Here is a 24,477-nt window from a genome sequence, read left to right as displayed (position 1 = left end):
CTGCCCTGAGAAAAACAATTGTTTAGACTAGTATGGAAGAATGAGGTGCAGGTTAAGCTGAGAGAGAGAGAGAATGACTCGCTTAAGGTCAGCCAGTGAGCTTTCATGGCAGAGTAGGGATCAGAGCTGCCGACGGGGTGGGCAAACTTTGGTGTGACTCCGTATCCAGAGGAACGTCCTATGTCCACGGCTTTACACATCGCCTAAGAGCCTTTCTATTTTTGTCTTTTTTTTTAAATCGAAGGAGCATGTAAATAGCACCCACGGCTCAGTCCACTCACTCGACACAGATGTGCTGCTGTCCTCGGGAGAATCTCTCAAGTCAGACAACGACCTGTTTAAAGAAGGGCTTCGAAGGGCACAGTCAACGGACAGCTTGGGGGTGTCGGGGTCCTTGCAGTCCAAAACTCTAGGCTACAACAACAAAGCCAAGTCTGCTGGGAACCTTGATGAATCTGACTTTGGGCCTCTGGTGGGAGCGGACTCCATGTCTGAGAACTTTGACACGGCTTCCCTTGGTTCTTTGCAAATGCCCAGCGGGTTCATGTTAACCAAAGACCAGGAAAAAGCAATCAAAGCAATGACGCCGGAGCAGGAAGAGACGGCTTCCCTTCTCTCCAGCATTACGCAGAGTGTAGAAAGTACTTACGTCTCACCTAGTGGTTACCGCTTAGTTAGTGAAACGGAATGGAATCTCCTTCAGAAAGAGGTAAGTCTTTGCCTCTCCTGCCTTCATCCCTCTTGAGAATTGCTGCTGCTGAGAGAGGTGTCGTGGGAATTGCCAGAAGGGGATCAATGTTCCCTCTAAGCTGTGGAGTCCTGTGAGCAAAAATTCTACTTTGTGAGCAACTGACATCAAAGTTGTGAGCAAGCGATTTGGCTGCTGCATAAATTAGGTTACTCTGGAGCCATCCTTCCTAAGCTAAGACAAAAATGTGTGAGCCAGAGGCTAAAAAACTGGGAGCTAGCTCACACTAACTCAGCTTAGAGGGAACACTGAAGGGGATATATTTGTGCCACTTTAAAAGCTTGATGCTTTATCGTTTCAGTCTTGTTCTTTCGCATCTCTCCATAGCAGAGAGGTTCATACTGTTCGTTGTCGGCCTTCCTCTCCTGCCTTTGCTGGACAAGCAAGGTTTTCCTGGCCTGCTCTGAACTTACCATACTGAAATCCAGTGGATTTGCATTATAAAACATACAGGAGCAAAGAATTCAATTCCACAAACTTTCACAATAGCACTTCACTGTCACAGGAAGTCCGCCCACAGGTCCACTTTGCCCTACCTTAAATTCTCAACTTGAAGGCCTAGCCAGAGGAGGTACCGGGAGTTTCTCAGCATCATTTAAAATATGGTTATCAGGTGTGTGGGGGGACTCTCTTCAGATCGGGATCATGGTGCCAAGATGGTGGTGTTAGTCCCCCTCCCCCAAAACATACACACACACAGTTTTTGCATCCTCAAACGGCCCAGTTGGGGACAGACATGCAGGTGCTTGTATCAGTACCTGTATATTTTGCTAATGAGGCAAATAGTGGTTTCCCAAGGGATGTTCTAGGTTGGGAGGAAACAGTGTCGGGGTCGGGCTTTAATTGCCCCCATCCAAGCTGAGCCTCCATGTAGCCAGTAATTGAATTTTGAAAGAAATTACTAGAGCGCCATTTATAGAACTCTTGGGTCGAATGTGGTTTGACCCTCTGTCCCCCTATAGCTACGGCCACATTACGTTGTAGAGTTCTGTAGCTTCCCTGGGCGTGTAATGGCTTTTTTGTTCTCTAGGTACAAAATGCAGGGAACAAGCTGGGCAGGCGCTGCGACATGTGCTCCAATTATGAGAAGCAATTGCAAGGAATCCAGATTCAGGAGGCTGAGATGAGGGATCAGGTGAGTACTGACGGGCCGTCTTTTTTTTTTGCAGATCTCCATGGATTTAAGGTTGATACTTTTGAGGAGTATTTATGGTTCAGCCATAAATATTAGATTGTGGAATAGATGGGAATTGGCAAGTGAAGCTGACCAGCCTCCAAACTAATAAAAAAATAAGAAGGTAACGTGATTCCCGGAAGGGAAAACAGAAATGAAACTTATTACTTACATTTCGGGAGGGTTACGTTGCCTGTTGCAGTTGTTGAAGAATGCAATCCAAACCTTTATGTAATATATAATGTGTAGTGATTAGTCACTTGAAAGGCACAATCCAAGCCCTCTCTGACCCCGGTCATCCCAAATCCTCCCACCCTTATGCATTTTGAATACAGACACAGGCTATTTCTAGTGGAGCTGTTGCTCCATCTACACACCCTTCCCCGGCAGTGGTTTTAAATTGGGCTTCCTCATAACATTTGACCGCTGCCCACCTTCTTGCTTTCCCCCGGCTTTGCTGCATAGATTCCCAATCCTACTTTGATATGATCTTTCCTGCAAGATTGTACTCAAAACAGGTTGGGGGAAAGTGCAGGACGTGAAGGTGAGGATTTCCACACCTCCTAGACTAGTCCTAGTCCATAAATGGCTGCATTTCTCCTCACACACCCACCATTCCCCATGACACCAGTGGACTCTCTGTCCCCCTTGTGGTAATTAATATATCACTGTAGTATCCTAACAGTATAACAGTATTTCTTACTGATGTTTTTTAAAAATGGCAAATAGCCTGGTGGAAGCCTGGGGGAATGGCAGACACAAGGGGGTAAGCATGGGAAAACACCCATGCAGCATCTCCATTGCTGCTGTGAATGCCTCCCCGTTTTCAGCAGCTGCAAGAGCAAAATAGGGAAGCGGGCATAGTCAGGAGCACTGGAACCGCCTTACTTCCCATACAGTCAGCCAGGTTTCTTTGCTAAGGTGCAGGCAAATGGGAATGAGCAACTGAGAGAGGCCTCTCGTGCAATCATTCATTCCTTTGCACTGTGGGAGAAGAGGCTAACAAGGTCTTGCAGGAGAGAGCCTACATTGCTGGCAGTTCAGCCTTTGCTCAGTTTGAAATATGGCACTTCCCACCCAATTTACTAGAAAGGAAGAGAACCCGGAATATAAGACAAACCGCCCCCCCAAAAAAATATTCAACACCCTAAAAAAGCTTTTACTGGGTATAACAGTAACTTGAATGCAAGTGTAAGACGGGCCTGCCCCTTTCTGGTGGCATACTTGGAAAAATAATCTAGTCTTGCATTGGAGTAAATACTGCATGTGTTGCTATATAAGATGTTGAAGAACAGAGATTTCTTCACGATACAGGTTTTAATGAAGCTGTCTGTTCCTTCTCTTCTGTGCACCAGGACCATCAGAGTGTTTGCTATTGTGACATTGTCGTCCCCGTCGTATCCCCCCCCCTCCCTTAGTCTGACATATCCTGGATTTGGAGGGACTTCTTTACAGCTGTAAATTTTGCCACTGTCAGAATACTTGCCTCTGTCTGCACTGAACAGTTTAGATTTGCCTAACAAAACACAAGTGAACTATGATTTAACCAGTAGCCTCAGCCCATAATGTTGATTTATTTTATGATCTCACTGTTTAAATATTTGGTCAGGGGATAGATAGCTGATGGTCAAACAGGACATGACTGGTGTGTATGTGTGTGTGGTGTGTGGAAATATCTGAATTTACTCATACACAGGTCTACCCGTTCATGTTAAAAAAAGGAATGGAGACATATTCTTTAAAAGTAATGGTGTTCACAAGTAGAGGGGACTAAATCCTGCCACCTTGCTGTTCTTTGATGTTTTCAGCATTCTTCCATTATTGGAGTCAGGCTGGTAGAGAACCTCTTAAAGTGACAAACGGAGAAGAAAGGGGCAGAATTGGCTCCCCTTTTGTTCAGCTCCCCACCACCCAGTTAATGACCGAAGGAAAACACTCCCCGTAGAAGGAGGAATTCTTGGATGTCCCTGTTGGGCTGGGAGTAGAGTTATAGCTGTGATCCACTTGGCAGAGCATTTGCTTTTTTTTTTATTTTACGTATTTGTGTTTTCTATCAGCCTGGCAGTGTTTTGTTGATTGAATATCTTGTTTAGAAGGGAGCTAGCAAAAAAACAACAACATGCGAGCACAGTGTGTTGATATCTTGATTGTGATGTGCCCAGTGCATGAAGGAGGTCACACAGTGGATTTAATTTGTTTGCACTGAGCAATTGAAGGATAGCCTGGATTCAGGATTGGAGATTTGACCTGCAGCATGGTCTGAGTGCTACCTATTTAAAGCCAAGGTGAATGTGGCTCCAACACCCCACATAGGAGGGCCCCAATTAAAATGGTCCAACCACAGAGGCTCTTGAATCCTACTGGATTCCAGAACACCCTGGGGGGATTTTAGGATCCCAAACACATGCTCAGCTGAGGCTTCAGTGTGAGTGTGGAACATGAAGTTTCCTCTATGACCGCTCCCATCCCTGGGGCGTAAACTGCCCTCCTGGTTTACTATGGAACTGAGCTACTGCATTGTTTATTGAATGTCCCATCCATTGATTGTATTGGCTCGCTCTGTGTAATCCACCTTGAGTCCAAATCAAAAAGGCTGACTCTGAAGAACATAAATAAATAAAGCTGGGTAGCCGTGTTAGTCTGTCTGTAGCAGTAGAAAAGAGCAAGAGTTCAGTAGCACCTTAAAGACTTAACATTTGTGGTAGGGTGTAAAAGGACATTTAAACGCCGGTCAACGATGGCCCATTGTTGCGTCTAGTAAACTATGGGCTATTATTGCATTGCAACGCAACGCTGGAGGGAAAAAAGCACGCGCACACCAAGGAAGTGGGGTGGGAGGGATGCAGCCGGGAAGTGGGGGAGGGGGCAGATGGGAAGACAGTATACAAACATGAAAAAGAATGCTTAAAGCTTTACACATGGTAAATTGCCAAACAGAAATGAGAAAACAGCATACGGACATGTAAAAGGACATTTAAATGCCGGTCGAAGATGGCCCATTGTTGCATTGCAACGCAACACGGGGAGGGAAATAAAAAATCTTGCGAACACCGAAGGGGGTTGCAAGCAGGCGGGAAGTAGAAGGGGGAGGGGGAGAGAGATGCAGGAGGGCGTTGAAGAGGTGTTGATAGGCAGGAATGGGAGGGAAGGGGAGGGAAAGAAGCAAAGGGGCGGAGAGGGGGCAGCCGCGAATCGCAAGTTCCCCACTGGAATGCCCCGACTTCAATACCACAGCAAAAAAAAAAAAAGAACCTGAAAATAGCAGAGACGGAAAATCTGGGGGGAAACGCCTTTAGATTCGGGTCAATTCCTAACTCAGACCAACATGTGGGGAACTGATCAATTTATCGGGGGTTGACACCGGAGCAAGTGATTGTGCGGAATTGGGCTCAGTCACCATCATCTTGTTTGCTTTCTCATATAATTCACAGGTAACTTTCAGCTGCAGGGGGGCTTATAGCATCTTTGCTAAGTGTTTGCAGGAGAGGTGAGTCAGGAGCCCCTGATTTTGTCACTTTTTTTTTCCCTCTCAACTCACTTCATCCTCCAACTTAACCACTTGAACATGTAAACGAATTGCAGGTTGAAAGGAGTTTTGGGGTTGCTACTTTTAGGCCCTTAAGCAGACATAATAAAAGCCATCCAGTGTTTTTCAGAATCGTAAATACCCTTAAACTGTTTAGGTGTTGCTGTTTTTAAATCTATACCATGAACAAAGAAGCTGAAATGAACTCAGTTGGTAGGTATAACAATCTAATTTGGCATTCTAAGGTGTCCGATTTTGCAATATGTATAGTGGATTGTGCAAAAAACCCCGGTATTTTTTGGGTTTGGGCATATTGAACCCAAAAAGGATTGGTATTTTCCAATATTCCCAAATCCCAATACCGCTATGGTATTCAGAGTCAGGAAATATTCAGGAAACCCGAATTTTTCCAGCTCCATTATACCCTATGGGCACCATTGGTCCCCATAGGGTATAATGGAGAATTGAGCTGAAAGAGGAGCCAGCCCAAGATCGGCCAGGGCAGTGGGAGCTGAAAGCTCCACGCTGCCTCAGTTGGTGCTGGCTCCTCTTGCAGCTCCCACTGCCCCAGAGTGGCAAGAGACTTTGGAGCTGCAAGAGAGGATCAACTGGGGTGGCAGGAGCTGAGAGCTCCGCCTTGGCTGGGGCTGCTGGTTCCTCTTGAAGTTTGGTTTAAACTGAGCTGCAAGAAGAGCCAGTTCCAGTTGAAGCAGCACAGAGCTCTCAACTCCGTGCCACCCTGGCCGATCCTGGCCTGGCTCTTTTGCTGCATGGGGAGCCAGCCCCAGCCGAGGTGAGTTCACCTGGAAGGCATTTAAAGGGACTGCGAGCCCTTTAAGTGTCTTTGGAGTTCTCCAAACTGCAGTTGCACAACTTGGAGAAGGCATTTAAAGGGACCATGATCCCTTTAAAGGCCCTTGTTTGTCTATCTGGCAGTCCTGAAAATCCGGAATATTTTTGAGATTTTGGGGGCTTGGCCACTTCAGATATACAAAAGATATCCAAAATCACTATCCAGCCTAATCAGTACCCAAAAATATTGATAAAGGTATTTTCTGGGTATTTTCTCAGCTCGGATCTAGCTGAATGCACACCCCTAATGTGTAGTGGAATACCTAAATTTCATTTTTAGAAGGGGAAAAGGCAAGTTGTAAACAATTTTCAGTTTTACAGGGGTAATGGCAATACAGTCTTCTGTGCACAGAAATGAAAAATAAAATGTGTATATATTGTGTTCTACATTTTAAAGATGCCTTGTTTTAAATTCCTAATAGCAAGATATAAGTAAAGGTTTTCCTTGCTCAAAAGCCAGTCGAATCCGACTCTAGGGAGCGGTGCTCATCTCTGTTTCCAAGCCAAAGAGCCAGTGCTGTCCAAAGATGCTTCTGTGGCCGGTATGACTAAACACCAAGGCGCACAGAATGCTGTTACCTTCCCACCGAAATGGTACCTTTTTATCTGCTTGCAAATTCTTGCTTTCGAACTGCTAGGTTGGCAGGAGCTGGGGCCAAAGACAGGAGCTCACTCTGTCATGCGGCACTGGGGTCTCAAACTGGCATACTACAGATCTTCCGGTTTACAGCTCAGCATCTTAACCTAAAGATAACTGGCAACATGGCAGGTTAGGTCCCTTGAGAATACAAACTGAGATTTCTCCATAAACTCCCTTGGATGATCGTCTTTCTTGGTCTCAACTGCTGTAATCCAGTTTCATTGCAGGGACAGTAATCATTCTGTTTTCTGTTTCCAAGATTCCCAAAATCGTGTCATTATAGGGGGGCAGCAGAAACCCAGATCTTGAATTTTCACAAGCCATTTTTCTCAGGCATATGTAAGCTACACAAGATACCTTTTTAAATCAGATATTGAGTTTGGCTTTGCCACAACACCACTGAATATGGAATATCTGAATTAAAGAATGTCACTCTTCCGGCATAAGACTGCTACTGCATGTATGTGTTGTTCCACCTTTATCTTCCTCCCTGCAGCGTTCTTTTCGGGAGCATCCATGTGACATTGTCTTGCTTCTGTGTTTCCCCCTGCTTTGCCACAATCTTTCCCAAACCTGGTTCAGTACACCCTTTTGCGGAAAATCACAGTAAAAAGTGCATTTGCACAGTGCATTGAAGGCATACATTTTTGCAACTTCCATCCACAACAGTGCCATTTTCCTTGCTTCAGTCTCCTGTGGCTGCCACACACACACACCCATCCCACCGGTGGGCTCTTCAGAAAATCAGTAATTGACATATCACTGTAGTGTTTCATACTATAAGGATATGCCAATTACTGACTGTGGAGTCCTTGTTTATTGGGGAGACTGTTTCTCCTTTAAAACAGTCTCTGTGTACATAAATGTGGTAGATTTCTGCTGCCACCAGGAACTAAAAATTCCAAATCTCTCTCTTTTGGTAGAATGACCTAGGTTCTGGGCACTTCAGAGGACTATTCTAATCTCCGGGATAAGTTTAAACAAAAAATGATTTATTTAATAAAGAACAAAATAGGTTTCTGGTTATTTTGAACTGTTGCTGATGAAAGGAACTTGTAAATATAACTGGCAAAGCTTGCTGTCACAGTCTCTCAAACGCCAAAACTCCACTCTGACAGGCTTAGACACTCAGTCTAATCTCTCTCTCTCATATTATAGCCACACAGGCTGAACTCTTTGTCTTATTCACACAGAATAGACTCAAAACTCAGATTCACACAGACAAAACTGTTTGTCTTTTTCACACAGAATAGACTCAAGATCTCTCATAGTCACACGGACTATGCTCTCTCTTCAAACTTCACACGCAGAATCACGTCTAGACACCCCTCCTTCCACACTCTCAGTCATCAGCCAATCACATCACACTTGCCTCCCTCTATCACTCTCCTTCTAGTACTGCAGCCAAACTAAACATTTAAAGAAACACACACACTAAAACATGAAATCATTACACTGACTTTTTTAAAAGCCTGAAAAACTCCTCTGGTGTGTGTGTGTCGGGGAGTTGGGGGTCTGAGGAACAGAAAGTGTGGGCCCTCCATTGCCTCTGTGAATGCCTGTGCAGTTGCAGCAACAACGGAAGAAGCATGGGGAAACACTTCCCATGTGGGAGCAACCAAAAATACAACCTACCAGGAGTGGATTGCCTCAGGGATGGAATGTAGTTTCTGCATTCATAAATTTTCTAGTCAAATGCTCTTGAATTTAAAGAGCTACATCACACTAAACCAAGAAGAGATGGAGTTCAAACCTGGATAATAAGGGTGTTCAAGGTGGGGCCACTGATATTGAGAGCTCCCCCCTCCCAATACCTGAAATAACTGAGGATTCTGTACTTCATCTGGCTTTGAGTACAAAGAATCAGATGGTGGTGGTGTTTGGAAAGGTGGTCTTTTCCAGAGGTCATTAGCTTCAGCCAAACTTCCCTTAAAACCTGTCAAGTGTAATCTAATCATTAATTCATGATGTTTTTGTAGACTGAACTCCACATTCCGGATGCTCCCATAGCTTTTGAGCTGAGGGGAAGTATCATCCTCTCCTTTTTTTTTTAAGCAGAAAGGATATTTATATTGCATTCTCATCCTAACCACTTAGGTGAAGAAGCTTCAGATGATGTTGAGGCAGGCCAATGATCAACTAGAAAAAACACTGCGGGAGAAACAGGAGCTGGAGGAACGCATGAAGCAAAGCACCGAGGAATCGGAAAGTCAGGTACAGAAAAACCGTGGGGAAGGAAACCCCTTTATTTGAGAACGGTGGCTTGCCACAAGCGTGTCATAGGCTTGGACCCCTTTGTTTGCACCAGAACCAAATGAGACAGCAAAACGTGTATAAGCTTTTAAACCATAGTTTGGCTCTTGGGGAATTTGGATCTGTAGAACTCCTGTGTTGTTGTAGACTTTTTGAGCAACTTCTGCACTCTTAACAGATTCTCAGTGTAGAGTGCCTGGCCAACTTCTGCAGAATCCAAGAGTTCTCTGAAATACAGCTTGAAAACTAGCAAGATAAAAATTAATAGAAAGCCTAGCTTTCTCATTAGAATGGGAAGGCTTTGCTCCCTATGGTCTGTTAGTGGGACTCCAGGGCAACTGGTTCAATGTTGTGTGAAACAGGCTGCTGGACAAGATGGGTTGCTGATCTGGTCCCGCACAGTTCTTGTTATGTTATGTTCTAGTAGGAGACCATGGCTGTCTTCAACTGGTGCTGAATTGCTTTAGTTTAAGTCTCAGCTGCTATCGAAACCAGTGTTCATTATCAGTCTCTGGTCCACAGATAGTTGGTAGAAAAGAGATCTTCATTTCTGTGCAGGTGTCAGACTCCTGGTCAAGTTACTCTCAACAATACTCTCTTTGGCAGTGATATGTTTATTGAGATATATGGAAGACCCATATCAGAACATTGCTGTGTTAGAACTGGTGGTTTTGGCACACACCTGACCAGATATAGGTTAATTCAAACATAGCCCCTTTTCCCCGTCCCCCGTCCCCCAATCACACTCCCTGCCTAGTCATTGCCATCTCAGCCTAATTGGGAAATGTGTGATTCTGTTATCTACAAGCTCAAGCTGGCACCGAAAGTCTCAAGGACATTCCTCTGTGAAAGAGGAAGGTACATCTTCAGAAAAATTACTGCCTCTACAAGCGAAAGATTCCCACTCACACATTAGTCACTCCCCTCCCGTTAGCGAGCATGGCAAACTGAGCAAAGCGAAGCAAGGTTTGACAGCGGGCTAAGTAGAGGAAAGTAGTCCATGAGACAATGAAATGAGAGTTTGGTTTCAATAAACATAGGGTTGCTTTCTCTCAAATCAAAGTTGTGTTTTAATAAGAAATTGAGCTCGCATTTTTTTCCCTAATGGTGCTGATTTGTTTGTTTGTTTTTTCCCTTTGATAGATCTCTTCACTTATTGTAAGAGCTCAGGAGTCCGAGACTTTACTTGATGAACTACAGCAGGCGTTTTCTCAGGCAAAGAGAGACGTCCAGGACCAAATGGTAATGAGGTGCTTTTAAAAATACATATATTTCAACCGTGTCATGGCCTTATTATTTATCCATTTAGCCTTCACTTAGCCCAGGTGAGCACTTATTCCAGGCTAGTACTGTAGAAGCGCATCCCTTTGTGTGCTAGAACACTAAGGAGGTTATAGCTAAGTGAGCTGGTTGTCCATCCATTCCCTTGTTCCCTCTATTTGACCAGTGGGAGCTGGAGCTGGTGGAGCACAGGTTTGTGCCTTTGGAAAGGAGGCAGCCAAGCACCCTAAGGGGGAAAGAGAAGGGAGGATGGTGTCAGGTGCACAAACAAGAGGGAAAGTAGCAGCTGTCCTGTAGACTGATGGACACAGAAGGATCCAGCAAAGTAGGTGCAGTCCCAACAGTCGTCCCCCCCCCCCCCCCCCCATGTTTGTTAAAAGAAGAGCGGAGACAGAAGCTGGACTCTGTTACTGCCTTTCATACAGAGTTCATACTGTGACAAGAGAGGTTGTTCAGGCATGGGCTGAAGGTGCCAAATTTGGGGTGTAAACTCAGGATGATACATTTTGTAGCCTTAAGGCTCTTGTGATGACTGTAGAAGTGCTGAATGTGGAAACTGTGTGTTGGGAGCCTAGAGCGGCTGCTCTGGGACAGCTTCATTTTATCTGAAGTGGAACCAACCCGGTGGTCGAGATCACATCTACGATTTTATGTCCAGCTTTCCTACCAGGCCTTTAAAGCACTGGTGAACCCTGAATACTCCCCCAGCCCTCACTTGGTTCCCGCTGTGACCTATACAGTTTATAGGAGCCTAAATAGCCTCTGGATCATGTTTGCCAGCTTTTTAACCATATAGATGTGCCTTCCAGATGTTGTATGTCTAGCATAAACCCTAAGGAGAACTGTGTTTTGATTTCTTTCTCCTTCACACCTTCAATTCCATACGCTGCCTTCCTAGGACTGTTCACTTTTGAGTCCCTTTGCATTATGTTGCCAGATTCCCTTGGAATTATGCCAGTATGAGCCGTTAAATTGTGTTTTCTGCAATAGATTTTTTTTAACTTTTACTGTCAAACTTGCTAAAGCTATAAAAAGACAAAGTTATTTGAAGAAGCGGAGACATCTGACCTTGAAACACCCAAGTTCTTTCTCCTGTTTGTCAAGTGAACCACAAATATCCTTCATTCCGCAGCTTCAGGTCAAATGCTGGTGACGTTCATGCTGCACATCTTTTTGGTCTAGGCAGTAACTTAGGGATACTATTTTTCCTTTACTCAGTGGGGTGCTCTATCTGCCACAGCCGTTGCTTGATAAACATGATATAGGTGCATCTATTCCTGCTTTGATCACCTCTAAACTGGACTACTGCAATATGCTCCTTGAAGGCTGTTTGGCAGCATCAATTGTGCAGTGAGATTGCTGAGTGGCACAAGTTACCGTGATCGCGTCTGACCAGTATTGAAAGACTAACCCTGGTTGCCCATTCACTTACAAGCACAATTCCAAATGCTGGTTTACTGGCTTTTAAAGCCCAACCCGGTCTTTGACCAGGGTACTTAAAGGACCACATAAGCCCACCCACCAATAACTGTCCAAAGTCCCTTGGAGGTCCAGTGAATCAACATCAGAGATGGAACTTTCTCTGCAGTAGCTCGTCTTCTGTAAAATTCTCCCTCCACAACAGCTCAACCGGCACCTCTAAATCTAGGTCTTGGGAGAAAGCTTCTTTTGTTTGTATTTATTTATTATGATTACATTCAGTTTATATACCGCTCTGACCCGAAGGTCTCAGAGCAGTTTACAGGCAGGTTGCAAATGCAATTTAATTCCCTTACCTAAGGCCACATAGTGCAGGGGGTGGGGCTGCCTATCGGCACCCAGGTAGCGGGTTAGCTATTCTTCGGCTCCGGCTCCCTCCTCCAGGCGGTCCATTGGGGTCGGCCTCCCATTCTTGGTGTCCAGGGCAGGTCTTCTTAGCCTGTTGTACAGGTCTTTGGTTAAATTTAGTTAATTTTGATTGGTTGTGCTTTTGGGAGGTGGTCTCGTGGTCTCATTGGGTATGCTGTTGGTTGTTTTGTGTTAATCATCTACTTTGTAAGGCATCGCAGAAACTGTTTACTAAGAGCACGTTTGCGGTATACACTTTAAAACCAATGCTTGGCTTCCCCTCATGCCTAAACAGCTCTTGAAATGAGTTTCTTATTGTTCTTAATCTGGATTGTGGGAGGGAGGCCTCGCAAAGTGGGACACAGAAGAGGGATTTTGCACACGTTGACCCCGGCCCCTGTGCGGTTCACACAGCAAATACTCTTATCGTTTGCAAATTTCCAAAATGTTAAGAATGAGACATGACCAGATCAGAGGCAATGCATTCAGAACTGTAGTTTTTTACATCTTTGTTTCTTCCCCGGAGGCGGTCCTGATGCAGTCGAGGGAGCGCGTCTCTGAAGAGTTGGTGAGGCTCCAGAAGGACAACGAAAGCCTTCAAGGAAAACATCGCCTGCATGTCTCTTTGCAACAGGCTGAAGACTTCACTCCCCCAGAATCCAGCGAGGTACGTTTTTTCCTTATACACTTAGCTAACTTTCTAGATGTGATGAACTGGAAGAAGTCCTTGACGAGAATGCTCAGTTCAGTGCACCTGCCGCACAGCCTGTTGTTCTCGATAAACATGTGCATGCTTGTTTCAAGCCTGCACATGTGTGTGTGTGTGTGCACGCACACTCAAGTAAACTAATTTGTATCCCAACTGTTGAGGTGCAGGTTGTCAAGAAGTGCAACTGCCCTTTGTTCGGGGCACGTTTAGAATAATTCACCCAGATGCCTTTGCCTCCTTTTAATCAGGTTATCGTTCTCTGAACCAGGGTTGTGGCCGGATGCGCTTCTCCTGCCCATTCAGGTTACAACCTTATTGGCAGTGTTCCCTCTAAGCTGAGTTAGTGTGAGCTAGCTCAGAGTTTTTTAGCCTCCAGCTCACACATTTTTGTCTTAGCTCAGGAAGGAGGGCTCCCAAGCAAACTAATTTATGCAGTATCCAAATCGCTCACTCACGACTTTAATGCTAGGAGCTCACAAAGTAGAATTTTTGCTCACAAGACTCCACAGCTTAGAGGGAACATTGCTTATTGGCAAAGGAAAGATTCCTCTCCTCTCTGATGGCTGTGATAATGGACCTGTCTTTACTGAGACTAGATTAAAGTAGATGGTAACAGCCAAGAAGTACTTCAAAAAAGGATCCCAATAAAGGAAAACTATATCCTGACTGCGCTAAATTAATGTTTAAATATTAAAGTGAACAGAATACAAAAATTATTCATGACGTACAAAATATATAAATGTATTCAACAGTTATTGATTATTGTTATAGGTTGTTAACGATGATCTCCGGAGGCATCTTACAGCATTTTGCCCTGTATGGAATCATCAGGAACTTCCTCTCAGTAATGTTTTGACATATCAGAGAAAGTAATTAATTTCTTGGAATGTACCAGTTAAAAAACTGACCAGATACATTACATGTTCTTCATTTTCCTTCATCTGTTCAGAAGAAGATATCTTTCGAAACGGCTGAACATTCCAGAGATCATTGTTAACAACCTATAACAATAATTAATAACTGTTGAATACCTTTATATACTTTGTACTTATCTTATGTATTTTGTACTTCATGAATAATTTTTGTATTCTGTTCACTTTAATTCATTAATTGAGCGCAGTCAGGATACAGTTTTCCTTTACTGAGACTAGAAACAGAGTTTAGAAGATGTAGAGTTGTGTGAACTCTGTGATACATGTATGCTTGATCTCAGTCGTTGTATTTAAGCTCTATTCTGATACTGCAAAAAGTCTGATTTATATGTTTTCCATGTTGGGAGTCATTCGCTCCCTAAGGGACTAGGGGTAAGTACTTGGTGGGAAGGAAAAAAATGTTTAATTTCACATTTTTGTTTCAGACATGCCTCCTTGGAGTCTAATCACTCAACAGTCTCATGCTTGTTCCTCCCCCTTAGTAATTCAACACAACTAGTCAGTTACGGAGATTTATGAGAGTCTGTTCTTTATAATACTCTTTGAGAAGTATAGACACCAGGACAAGCCATATTGTTGCAGTGCCCCTAATTATTTATCTAGCTGCTAACTTCTTGTTGAAAACTGAGGCTTGAAGAAAAATGGCTCTTAAGTCACTGGACAGTATTCAGGTTTCATTCAAAATGCATATGCCACCTTTCACTTTATCCAAGGCGGCATACAAAATCACTTAAAAGCAAGCCAGTGCCTGCTACAAAATACAAAGTTAAAGCATGCCAAAACTGGTTCCCCACTTGTTACCAATAACTAGCCAACAGCTTGCAGCAACAGGAACCTGTTTCAGGCCTAGGAAATAAGATCCTCAAAGGGCTCTTCCAGAACACCTGCAGCCAGTGATTGCAAAGTATTGATGGAGGCACTGAAAAGGCCTCTCATCTTGCTGCTGCACATCCCAGATGGATGGAGAAACATAAGAACATAAGAGAAGCCAAGTTGGAGCAGGCCAGTGGCCCATCCAGTCCAACATTCTGTGTCACAAAGTGGCTAAAACCCAGGTGCCATCAGGAGGTCCACCAGTGGGGTCAGAACTCCAGAAGCCCTCCCACTGTTGCCCCCAGGCACCAAGAATACAGGGCATCACCGCCCCAGACACAATGTTCCATCTATACCTTTTGGTTAGTAGCCACTGATGGACCTCTGCTTCATATGTTTATCCAGTCTCCTCTTGAAGCTGTCTATGCTTGTAGCTGCCGCTACTTCCTGCGGCAGTGAATCCCACATGTTAATTACTCTTTGAGCGAAGAAGTAATGCCTTTTATCTGTTCTAAGCCTGCTGCTTGTTAATTTCATAGAGTGCCCAGGAGTTCTTATATTGTGAGAAAGGGCGAAAAGTACTTCTTTCTCGACCTTCTCTGTCGCATGCAGGGGTCAGAACAGCCTGCCCTCAGCTCTGTTCCTGGTCCCAAGCTAAGTTTTAATGCTGTCCCAAAAAGGGGGTTTCCACCCAGGCATTTTAATTGTGGCTTTCAATCCTACCCCCCCTACAGTATTATCTGTGTCATTTGGCTCTTCTCCATGATAACAGTAACTGCTGTTTTAATGCCAGTAATTATTGGGGGGGGGGGGGGGGCCGGGGGGGGGGTGGCTCAGTGGAAGAGCCTCAGCTTTCCATACAGCATGTCCTGGGCTGAGTCCCCAGCATCTCTAGTCAAAAGAACCAGGTAGGAGGTGAAGTAAAAGACCTCTCCTGGGACCCTGCAGAGCTTCTGTCAGTCAGAGTAGACAATACTGGCCTTGAATGACCAAGGGTCTGATTCAGCATAAGGCAGCTTTTTGTACTGCTTGATGTTTTAGTCTGTTGTGTTTATAAACCGTTATGCAGATCATGACTGCTTTTAATGGCCTCTGTATTTTGGCTTCATTGACTACTCTAAAGCCTTTGATTGTGTGGATCACAACAAACGATGGCCAGTCCTTAAAGAGATGGGAGTACCAGACCACCTCACATGTCTCCTGAGAAACCTGTATAAGGGTCAAGAAGTGACAGTTAGAACCGGATATGGAACAGCTGATTGGTTTAGCATAGGAAAAGGAGTACAACAAGGGTGTATATCGTCACCCTGCTTATTTAATTTATATGCAGAGTACATCATGCAGAATGCCGGTCTGGATGAATCACAAGCCAGAGTTAAGATTGCCGGGGAAAACATCAACAACCTCAGATATGTAGATGATACCACTCTAATGGCAGAAAGTGAAAAGGACCTAAAGAGCCTCTTGCTAGAGATGAAAGAGGAGAGTGCAAAAGTTGGCTTGAAATTCAGCATCAAAAAAATTAAGATCATGGCATCCGGCCCTGTCACAAGTCAGGTGGGGTGTCACCTGACGCTGCCACCACTCTGGATTTAGGTTCCCTTGAGAAGGCCCAGTGTACCCTCCCAAGACCTTCAGACCTCCCTTTAGGCCGAATAACAGGCGTGAGGACCAGGCAGAGTAAAACAAGGAAAAGGTTTATTTTATATGAGGTCAAACAATAAGGTGCAGAATAAACACAGTAAGTGGGTGAAAAGAAAAGAAATCAAATGCCCTAACGCGTCTAAATTTACTTTCCCTAGCTCACTATCTCAAGTGGCCTTACACTACTCACCCTTCCCCCAGAATGAGGGTTTTTCCCCTGCAGCAGCCTTTCTCCTGGCTCTGCCCTCTGGAAGAAAGAACAGCTCTTCCCGCTGCTCCAGAACTTTTATTCCCAGCCCTCCTCTTTTCCTGTTGGTCCATTTTGGCTCCAAAACCTTCCAGGGGCTTCTGGGAGTTATAGGCCCAGCCTCACCTACTGCTAGCCAGGCTCCTTGGGCCTAGTAGTCCTCTGGTGGCACAGCCCAGATCATGACAGGCCCCATCACTCCTTGGCAAATAGAAGGGGAAGTCATGGAAGCAGTGACAGAATTCACGTTCCTGGGATCCAAGATCACTGCAGATGGTGACTGCAGCCATGAAATTAAAAGACGCCTGCTCCTTGGGAGGAAAGCGATGGCAAACCTAGTCAGCGTAATAAAAAGTAGAGACATCACCCTGCCAACAAAAGTCCACATAGTCAAATAGATGGTATTCCCAGTAGTAATGTATGGTTGCAAGAGTTGGATCATAAGGAAGGCTGAGCGCCGAAGAATAGATTCTTTTGAACTATGGTGCTGGAGGAAGACTCTTGAGAGTCCCTTTTGGACTGCAAGAAGATCAAATCAGTCAATCCTAAAAGAAATCAAACCTGACTATTCCCTAGAAGGCCAGATACTGAAGCTGAAGCTCACACTTTGGCCACCCAATGAGAAGGGAGCGCTCACTGGAGGAGACCCTGATGCTGGGTAAGACTGAAGGTCAAAGAGGAAGGGGACAGCAAAGGATGAGATGGTTAGACAGCGTTTTGGATGGAATGAGCATGAATTAAACAAACTCCAGAGGATAGCAGAGGAAGGGAGGGCCTGGCGTGATGTGGTCCACGGGGTCGCAAAGAGTTGGACTTGACTGCGACTGAACAACAACATATTTTGGCAATTCCTTTTTATTGTTAATAACCTCTCATTGTATGTATTGTATTTTATTATGAAGTGCCCTCAGGTGACTCTTTTAGCAAGTGCGTTTTAAATAGCTAAAACAAAATACAAAGATAAATGGAGAATCTGTGTTTCCCTCCCCTGGTGTGCAGTTTAGTTCTAGTAGCAACGAGAGGGCTTGATGCACACTGAGGCCGTGGCTCCAATGAAGGAGGTATGTGCTTCCCTCGTGCCATTTCCCCCTTCCATCAAAACTGCCCCAGATGTTCTAGGTTTTGGTAGGAGAAAAAAAGATCCTGACCAATCTTCCCTCTAAGCTGCGAAGTCTTGTGAGCAAAATTTCTACTTTGCGAGCTACTGGCATCAAAATTCTGAGCAAGCGATTTGGCTGTTGCATAAATTAGTTTGCTCTGGAGCCATCCTTCCTGAGCTAAGACAAAAATCTGTGAGCTGCAGGCTAAAAAACTGTGAGCTAGCTCACACTAACTCAGCTTAGAGGGAACATTGATCCTGACCTAGATATCCCGATCTTGTCAGATCTTGGAAGCTAAGCAGGGTCAGCCCTGTATAGGAGTTGGATGGGAGACCACCAAGGAAGTCCAGGGTCGTGACGTGGATGCAGACAGTGGCAAACCACCTCTGAATGTCTCTTGCCTTGGAAACCCCACGAGGGGGCCGCCCTAAGTCAGCTGTGACTTGATAGCAAAAAACAGCGAGGAGAAAAAAAGACTGGCATTATTGTGCATTAAGCCTATCTCCCCCTGCCCTTTCACTATCATCTTTTAAAACAGCTGGGTAGGGGCAATTCTGAGTTGGAAAATGGTGCTGGAAATTGCCATGACCCCCTCAATTTGTATTGGACTTCGTGTTTCTCTTATTTTCTCCACATCTTCAGATCGCACTGAGTTCTTCAGCTCTGGGACATTTAAGCAGCGTAGTTTAACGGTCTCCCCCCCCCCCCTTTTAGGGGGGGTGTAGATGCAATAAGAGGGCTGCAGTGACTCAAGAGGTTAAGACGCTGAGCTGCAGACTGGAAGGTCGGTAGTTGAGCAATTCAAGACCCGAGTGCCACATGGCGGAGTGAGCACCCGTCTCTGGCCCCAGCTCCTGCCACCCTAGCAGTTCGAAAGCAAGAAATTGCAAGTAGATAAATAGGTACCGCTTCGGTGGGAAGGTAACAGCTTTCTGTGCGCCTCGGCATCTAGTCATGCCAGGCACAGACATGTCTTTGGACAGCACTGGCTCTTTGGCTTGGAAACGGAGATGAGCACCACATCCATAGAGTTGGATTCATAAGAACATAAGAGACACCAATGTTGGATCAGGCCAAAGGCCCATCCCGTCCAACACTCTGTGTCACACAGTGGCCAGAAATACCAGTGCCATCAGGAGGTCCACCAGTGGGGCCAGGACATTAGAAGCCCTCCCACTGTTGACCCCCCCAAGCACCAAGATGACAGAGCATCACTTGCCCCAGAGCCCCTAGCTATACCTTGTGGCTAATAGCCACTGATGGACCTCTGCTCCATATGCTTATCTAATTCCCTTTTGAAGCCGTCCATGCTTGTAGCCGCCACAACTTCCGGTGGCAGTGAATTCCATGTGTTAATCACTCTTTGGGTGAAGAAGTACTTCCTTTTATCCGTTCTAACCCGACCACTCAGCAATTTCATGGAGTGCCCACGAGATCTTCTATTGTGAGAAAGGGAGAAAAGTACCTCTTTCTCTACCTGCTCTGATTCGACTGGCTTTCGAGCAAGGGAAGGTCTGGGGTTCAGCCCAATGCACCTCCAGTTCTAGATATTGGGAAAGACTCCTCTCTGCTTGAGACTCTGAAAAGGTGCTGCCAGTCCTTAACAGACAGTATTGAGATGGGTGGCCCAGCAGTACGACTTCAAACTAGGCGTGTGTGGATGTGCGGCTTATTTTAAACCCCATTGTCATTCTTCCTTCCAGGAACTCCGTGAACTGGTCCTCAAATACCGTGAAGATATCATTAGCGTACGGACAGCCGCAGAACACCTCGAAGAAAAACTGAAGGCGGAAATCTTATTCCTGAAAGAACAGATTCAAGCCGAGCAGTGTTTTAAAGAGAACATAGAAGAAACGCTGCAGCTAGAAATAGAGAACTGCAAAGAGGAAATAGGTGAGAAGGGACAAGTCTGGGGCCTGGAGAAGGACCAGCTCATGTAGTGCTGGCCAAGAGCCTTGTCCTAAGGTCAGCAGATCATAGAATCATAGAGTTGGAAGGGACCACCAGGGTCATCTAGTCCAACCCCCTGCACAATGCAGGAGATTCACAAATACCTCCCCCCCGAATGACCCCTGTTCCATAACGTACACATCCTGATTGCTTGCAGTCACTACCGTCATCCTACATGGATTATTTTATTTTTATTTATTTAATTCGTACCCCATCTTTCTCCCCAGTGGGGACCCACGGTGGCTTACCTCCTCCTCCTGTCCTCCATTTTATCCCCACAATAATCTTGTGAAGTAGGTTAGGCCGAGAGGGTGTGACTGGCCCAAGGTCACCCAACGGGCTTCCACGGCACAAGTGCGGATCTGAACCTGGGTCTCCCAGGTACTAATCCAACACTCTCTTAACCACACCACCACACTGAATGTATACAGTCCTCTTTTTCACCTTGGTAACTCTTACAGCAGCCTTGTTAGCTTTGCCAGATTTCAAGAAGCATTCTGACAAAATGTTGATATGCTTTCTGGAAACACTGGGTTGGATCCTGCCTAAATTTTCCATCAGTGGAGCAGAACTTGCCTCCCTTCCCCTGCAGCTCACTGACCTCCACAAAGCACTGCTCCTGGGGGCGACATGAGCGGGCGTCTGCGGTGGGAACTGGTGGAAATTGCCAGTTCAGTTTGAATCCAACCTGTTTGAAACATCCCGTATGTTTTCAAGATACTAGAAGTCTGTAACTGAAGAACTGGCTGCGCAGGTGTAAAATGATATCTCAGATTCAGTTCCTGCCTCCTCCTCTTTCCTCTGCTTCCCCCCCCTCCCCAGTACCCCTTGCTGCTGCTGCTGCTGCTTGACTCTTTTAGGCTTGCAGCTTACAATTCTCTAAGGCCTTCAAGCCCCTCTTGCTTCATTTCCCCAACTCTTCTGCTGCTGCTTCCACTACTCCATTTCTCAGGTTTCCTCTTTCTCAGTTCACCACAACTGACCTTCGCTCGCCTTTTAGGTGAAGCTCCCCATCTCTTGGCTTCCTGGGATCTCTTCCCAGTGTGCAGCCTACTCCACAAAGCTCCTTCTGTTCCCAGAGCCCACGTCAGGTTTTCATTCCAGCCAGACTTCCCTCACCAAAGCTGAAAACGTACAAAATTAACCAATCGGAATGTGTGTCAGCCTTCCAGACAATCAATGTGGAGAGACTCCAACAAGCACAACACTATGTCAGTTCTCTTTACAGGTCTAATTCACGTTTTAGAATAAAAGGTGGATCCTCATCTTTTCACAGCACCATGAGATTATACTTTAGTAAGAGGGAGGAGCCGGTCTATTCCCTGACTCACATCTTTGCTCTAATGGGCACAAAAATGTGTGGTTGATAGAAAGATTGGGCAGGTTCTGCCTTTTGTCCAACGTGTGGAGCATCCTCAGTGTGCAAAGTCCTACGTCTGTGACTGAGAGCTTGCCCTGTGAGCAGCGTATTGAGTCCAAAGTGGGGAAATCCGGGAAACTTGCTGTGAATGATCTTGGGCGAGCAGCTTTCACTCAGCCCCTGATAACCATTTTGCAGATAAGGGAATGTGACAGTGCTGTTCTGAGGAGTCCATTGACTTCAGTGCTCAGGATGGCACCGCTAGATGGCACAAAGCCGTCGTGGGGTTCTCTTTCTCAAGAGTGCCCGAGATCTCGAAGGATTTACATCTGAGTGAATAACATCTTGTGCTGCATAATCTGTCTGCGTACGGCTCATGCAAACCGCACGAGGCCTGTTAACTGAGAAAGTCGTTTTAAAATCCAAACCCCATAATACTCTAGATGTCTTCCTCCTCCTCTCTTGCAGCTGCTGCTTCCAGTCTAAAAGCAGAACTGGAGAGGATAAAAGCAGAAAAGGAACAGGTAAGGATTGGATTTGGATGCTTTTAGGGCTGCTTCCCACGCAATGTGTTTGGGTCCACCAGGACCTTTAGGCATTCCCGGGAACAGCACATCACGCAGAGAGGCCCCCAGCCGCTGAGTATCCCACAGTCAAGGGAGTAAGAGGAAAACCTGAGGAGCAGAGGTTAAAAGGGAAATCCCCTCTTGCTGTGGCTTCTAGTGGCCCTCTGGCAAAGAACTCTCCAAGTCACACCCACTGAGAACTGCAGAATACAGCGGAATTTCCTCAGTAGGCTCTGTGCCTGTTTTTTTTTTTGACACAGTGAGGACTCTTTCGTAAGCACAATTTTGTATATGACTAATGCTTAGAGGGACAAGAGGAGTATGATACTGGGAAACGGTACTTGTTCTGCCCCTATGCTTTTCTGGTAAAGCATATTTATATCTATTTAGAAAATCATATCTCACCTTTCTGTTCCCGAGGAACTATAAAGGCAGCTTACAGTGAGAGCGGACAGTGTCAAATAAAAGCCTTCATCAGACGTAACAATGATAAACAATGCCATCAGTATAAACGCTGTAAAACTATACAGAGTAGTAGATACTGCGGTACCCATGACAGGTGTGGAGGGGTCAGGAAGTCTGACATTCTCAGGGCAATACAGTAAAATGGCTAAATAATCCCAAAGGCTGCAGTGGAAGGCCGGGAGGTGCAGTACTTGCAGAGAGAGAGAGAGCGGGAGGGGGTGGGGTGGTAACGGAGAAGCCTCTCCCACGGATCCTGGCCAGCCTCACAGTGAACCGTGCAGACTTTTGCAGTAGAGACCTGCTAAGAAGCCTCAGGTTCTACATGTTCAGAGGCACCAAACCTCTGAATCCCAGAGCCAGGAGGCAACACCGGGGGAAGGCCCTGGCCACTATACCCTGTTGTTGCCATCCAGAGGAACTGATTGGCCTCTGTGTGAGACAGGATGCTGGACTAGATGGACCGTTGGGTCTGATCCAGCAGGGCTCTTCTTATGTTGTTAGGTCCCAGTCAGTTTACATTTTTTTGGGGGGGGGAGATTGTCTTTCAGGTGTTTGTAGCTCAAACTGTTGAAGGTTATAAAGGCTGGATTGGACCTGGAGGCAAATTAGAAGCCAGGGCAACCGATAAAGCACAGGACTTTCACGGCAATTTTTGTGTAAAGTGTTGTGAAGTCGCAGTTGACTTCTGGCGACCCCGCAGAGTTTTCAAGGTGGAGAGAGGCACCAAGGTGGGTTGCCACTGCCTACATCTGTGCAGCAAGCCTGGGCTTCCTTGGTGGCCTCCCATCCCAGAACTAACCAGGGCCGACCCCGCTTAGCTCCCAAGGTCTGACAAGATCAGACTAGCCCAGGTCATCAAGGTCCGGGCCTTCACTGCAATAGGTTCCAGTTAAGATTCTAACCATGTTGTTTTGCATGAGCTGAAGTTTCCAGACAGTCCTTCAAGGCAGCCCATACCCAGAGTGTGTGTCAGTAGTCTAACCTGGAAGTGACTAGGGCGTGTAGGATGTGCGACCAGGTCTGCTGCCGAGGCCAGGGTTTTTATTTATTTTTTTAGAAAGCCTTTCCTTCTAGTTTTTAGGAAAGCAAAAAGAAGGGTGGGGTGGCACAGAGTTAGCTGTGCAGCTTTTGAGCCCCATTCAAACCCCTTGCTTCTGGCTTTCACAGTTGGAGTCCACCTTGCAGGAAAAGACGCAGCAACTGGAAAGCTTGCAAGAAAGGAGAAATCAACTCGAAGAGCAGTTGAAGAAGGAAATAGCGGCAAAGGTAAGCTGTTCACGATGCCAAATTATTCAGGATGGCAAAGTCTAATGCATTCCAGATGGCAAGGTATATTCACCAAAGCGGTGCAAGTTGAAGTAAAAAAATCCTAACTTTACGTATGCCCTGATGAGAGGTCTGCAGCAGTGTTCCCTCTAAGCTGAGTTAGTGTGAGCTAGCTCACAGTTTTTTAGCCTCCGGCTCACACATTTTTGTCTTTGCTCAGGAAGGATGGCTTCAGAGCAAGCTAATTTATGCAGCAGCCAAATCACTGGCTCACAACTTCAATGCCAGTAGCTCACAAAGTAGACTTTTTGCTCACAAGACTCCACAGCTTAGAGGGAACATTGGTCTGCAGTGGCTCTGGTTCCCTGAGAAAAGAGACCTGGAGGTTATATCTCAATGGAAATGTCAACTTAATATGCTGAGGTAGTTCAAGAGGGCAGGGTTCATGCTGGAATGAAGGGAACTGAAAATAAAACAGCTGCTCCGACAGTACCTTTATGGTGAGGCTGCACTTGGAACAGTATTTAGAGTTCTGGTTGTTTTCCCATCTCAAAGGATTTTGTTCAGGTGGAAAAGAGGCAGCCAGAATGATCAAGGGGTTGGAGCCCCTTCCCTGTGAGGAAAGGCTAAAGAGTTTAAGAAGGCAGAAAGAGAGAGAGAACAAACTCGGGCTGTGTTATAATTTATTATGCAAGCTGAACAATAGATCCAAGTATTACCAAATCCAAAAGATCTACTTTCTTTGGGCAGAGGACATTACCCTATGTGTTCTCATGTTACTTCAATTCTTGGCTTAGGATTTTCCAAACACTGCTTTCTCCATTTTTTCTCTTAATACAAAGCAGGGGGTCATTTTGTAGAAAAAGAGGTGCAGGAGCTCATTAGCATAATTCATTAGCATAACTTATTTGCATATGTCACACCCCCTGGCATCACCAGAAGTGTGTCAGAAGGCAACACCCACTGCTCAGGCGCCACTGGACTGTGTTGGATTGCTAGCTATTGGGGGGGGGGGGTGAACATGCAGATCTGTCCTCGCAGAGGAGGGAGAGCTTGTACCTGAATAAAACTTGGTCTTAAAGGTGCCACTCTACTGTTTTGGGGCGGGGGGGGGGGGGCCCGCT

The 24,477-nt window shown here is 45.7% G+C and overlaps 1 protein-coding gene across 1 annotated transcript in view; it reads left to right on the top strand.

Moving 5' to 3' along the window:
- Positions 1 to 24,477, top strand: part of RABEP1 (rabaptin, RAB GTPase binding effector protein 1) — a 61,149-nt gene that overhangs the window by 32,514 nt on the left and 4,158 nt on the right. The window contains exons 8-15 of the mRNA XM_015408043.1: positions 245 to 709; positions 1,779 to 1,883; positions 9,038 to 9,154; positions 10,337 to 10,435; positions 12,828 to 12,968; positions 19,450 to 19,639; positions 21,525 to 21,580; positions 23,255 to 23,353. Of these exons, the coding sequence (XP_015263529.1) occupies positions 245 to 709; positions 1,779 to 1,883; positions 9,038 to 9,154; positions 10,337 to 10,435; positions 12,828 to 12,968; positions 19,450 to 19,639; positions 21,525 to 21,580; positions 23,255 to 23,353 (1,272 nt within the window). The remainder of the gene's footprint in view (positions 1 to 244; positions 710 to 1,778; positions 1,884 to 9,037; positions 9,155 to 10,336; positions 10,436 to 12,827; positions 12,969 to 19,449; positions 19,640 to 21,524; positions 21,581 to 23,254; positions 23,354 to 24,477) is intronic.

The sequence above is a fragment of the Gekko japonicus genome, unplaced genomic scaffold, assembly GCF_001447785.1.
Source record: "Gekko japonicus isolate JY-2015 unplaced genomic scaffold, Gekko_japonicus_V1.1 scaffold1, whole genome shotgun sequence".
Taxonomy (NCBI): domain Eukaryota; kingdom Metazoa; phylum Chordata; class Lepidosauria; order Squamata; family Gekkonidae; genus Gekko; species Gekko japonicus.
The sequence above is the reverse complement of the archived record's forward strand: the minus strand, read 5'-3'. Positions and strand labels throughout refer to the sequence as shown.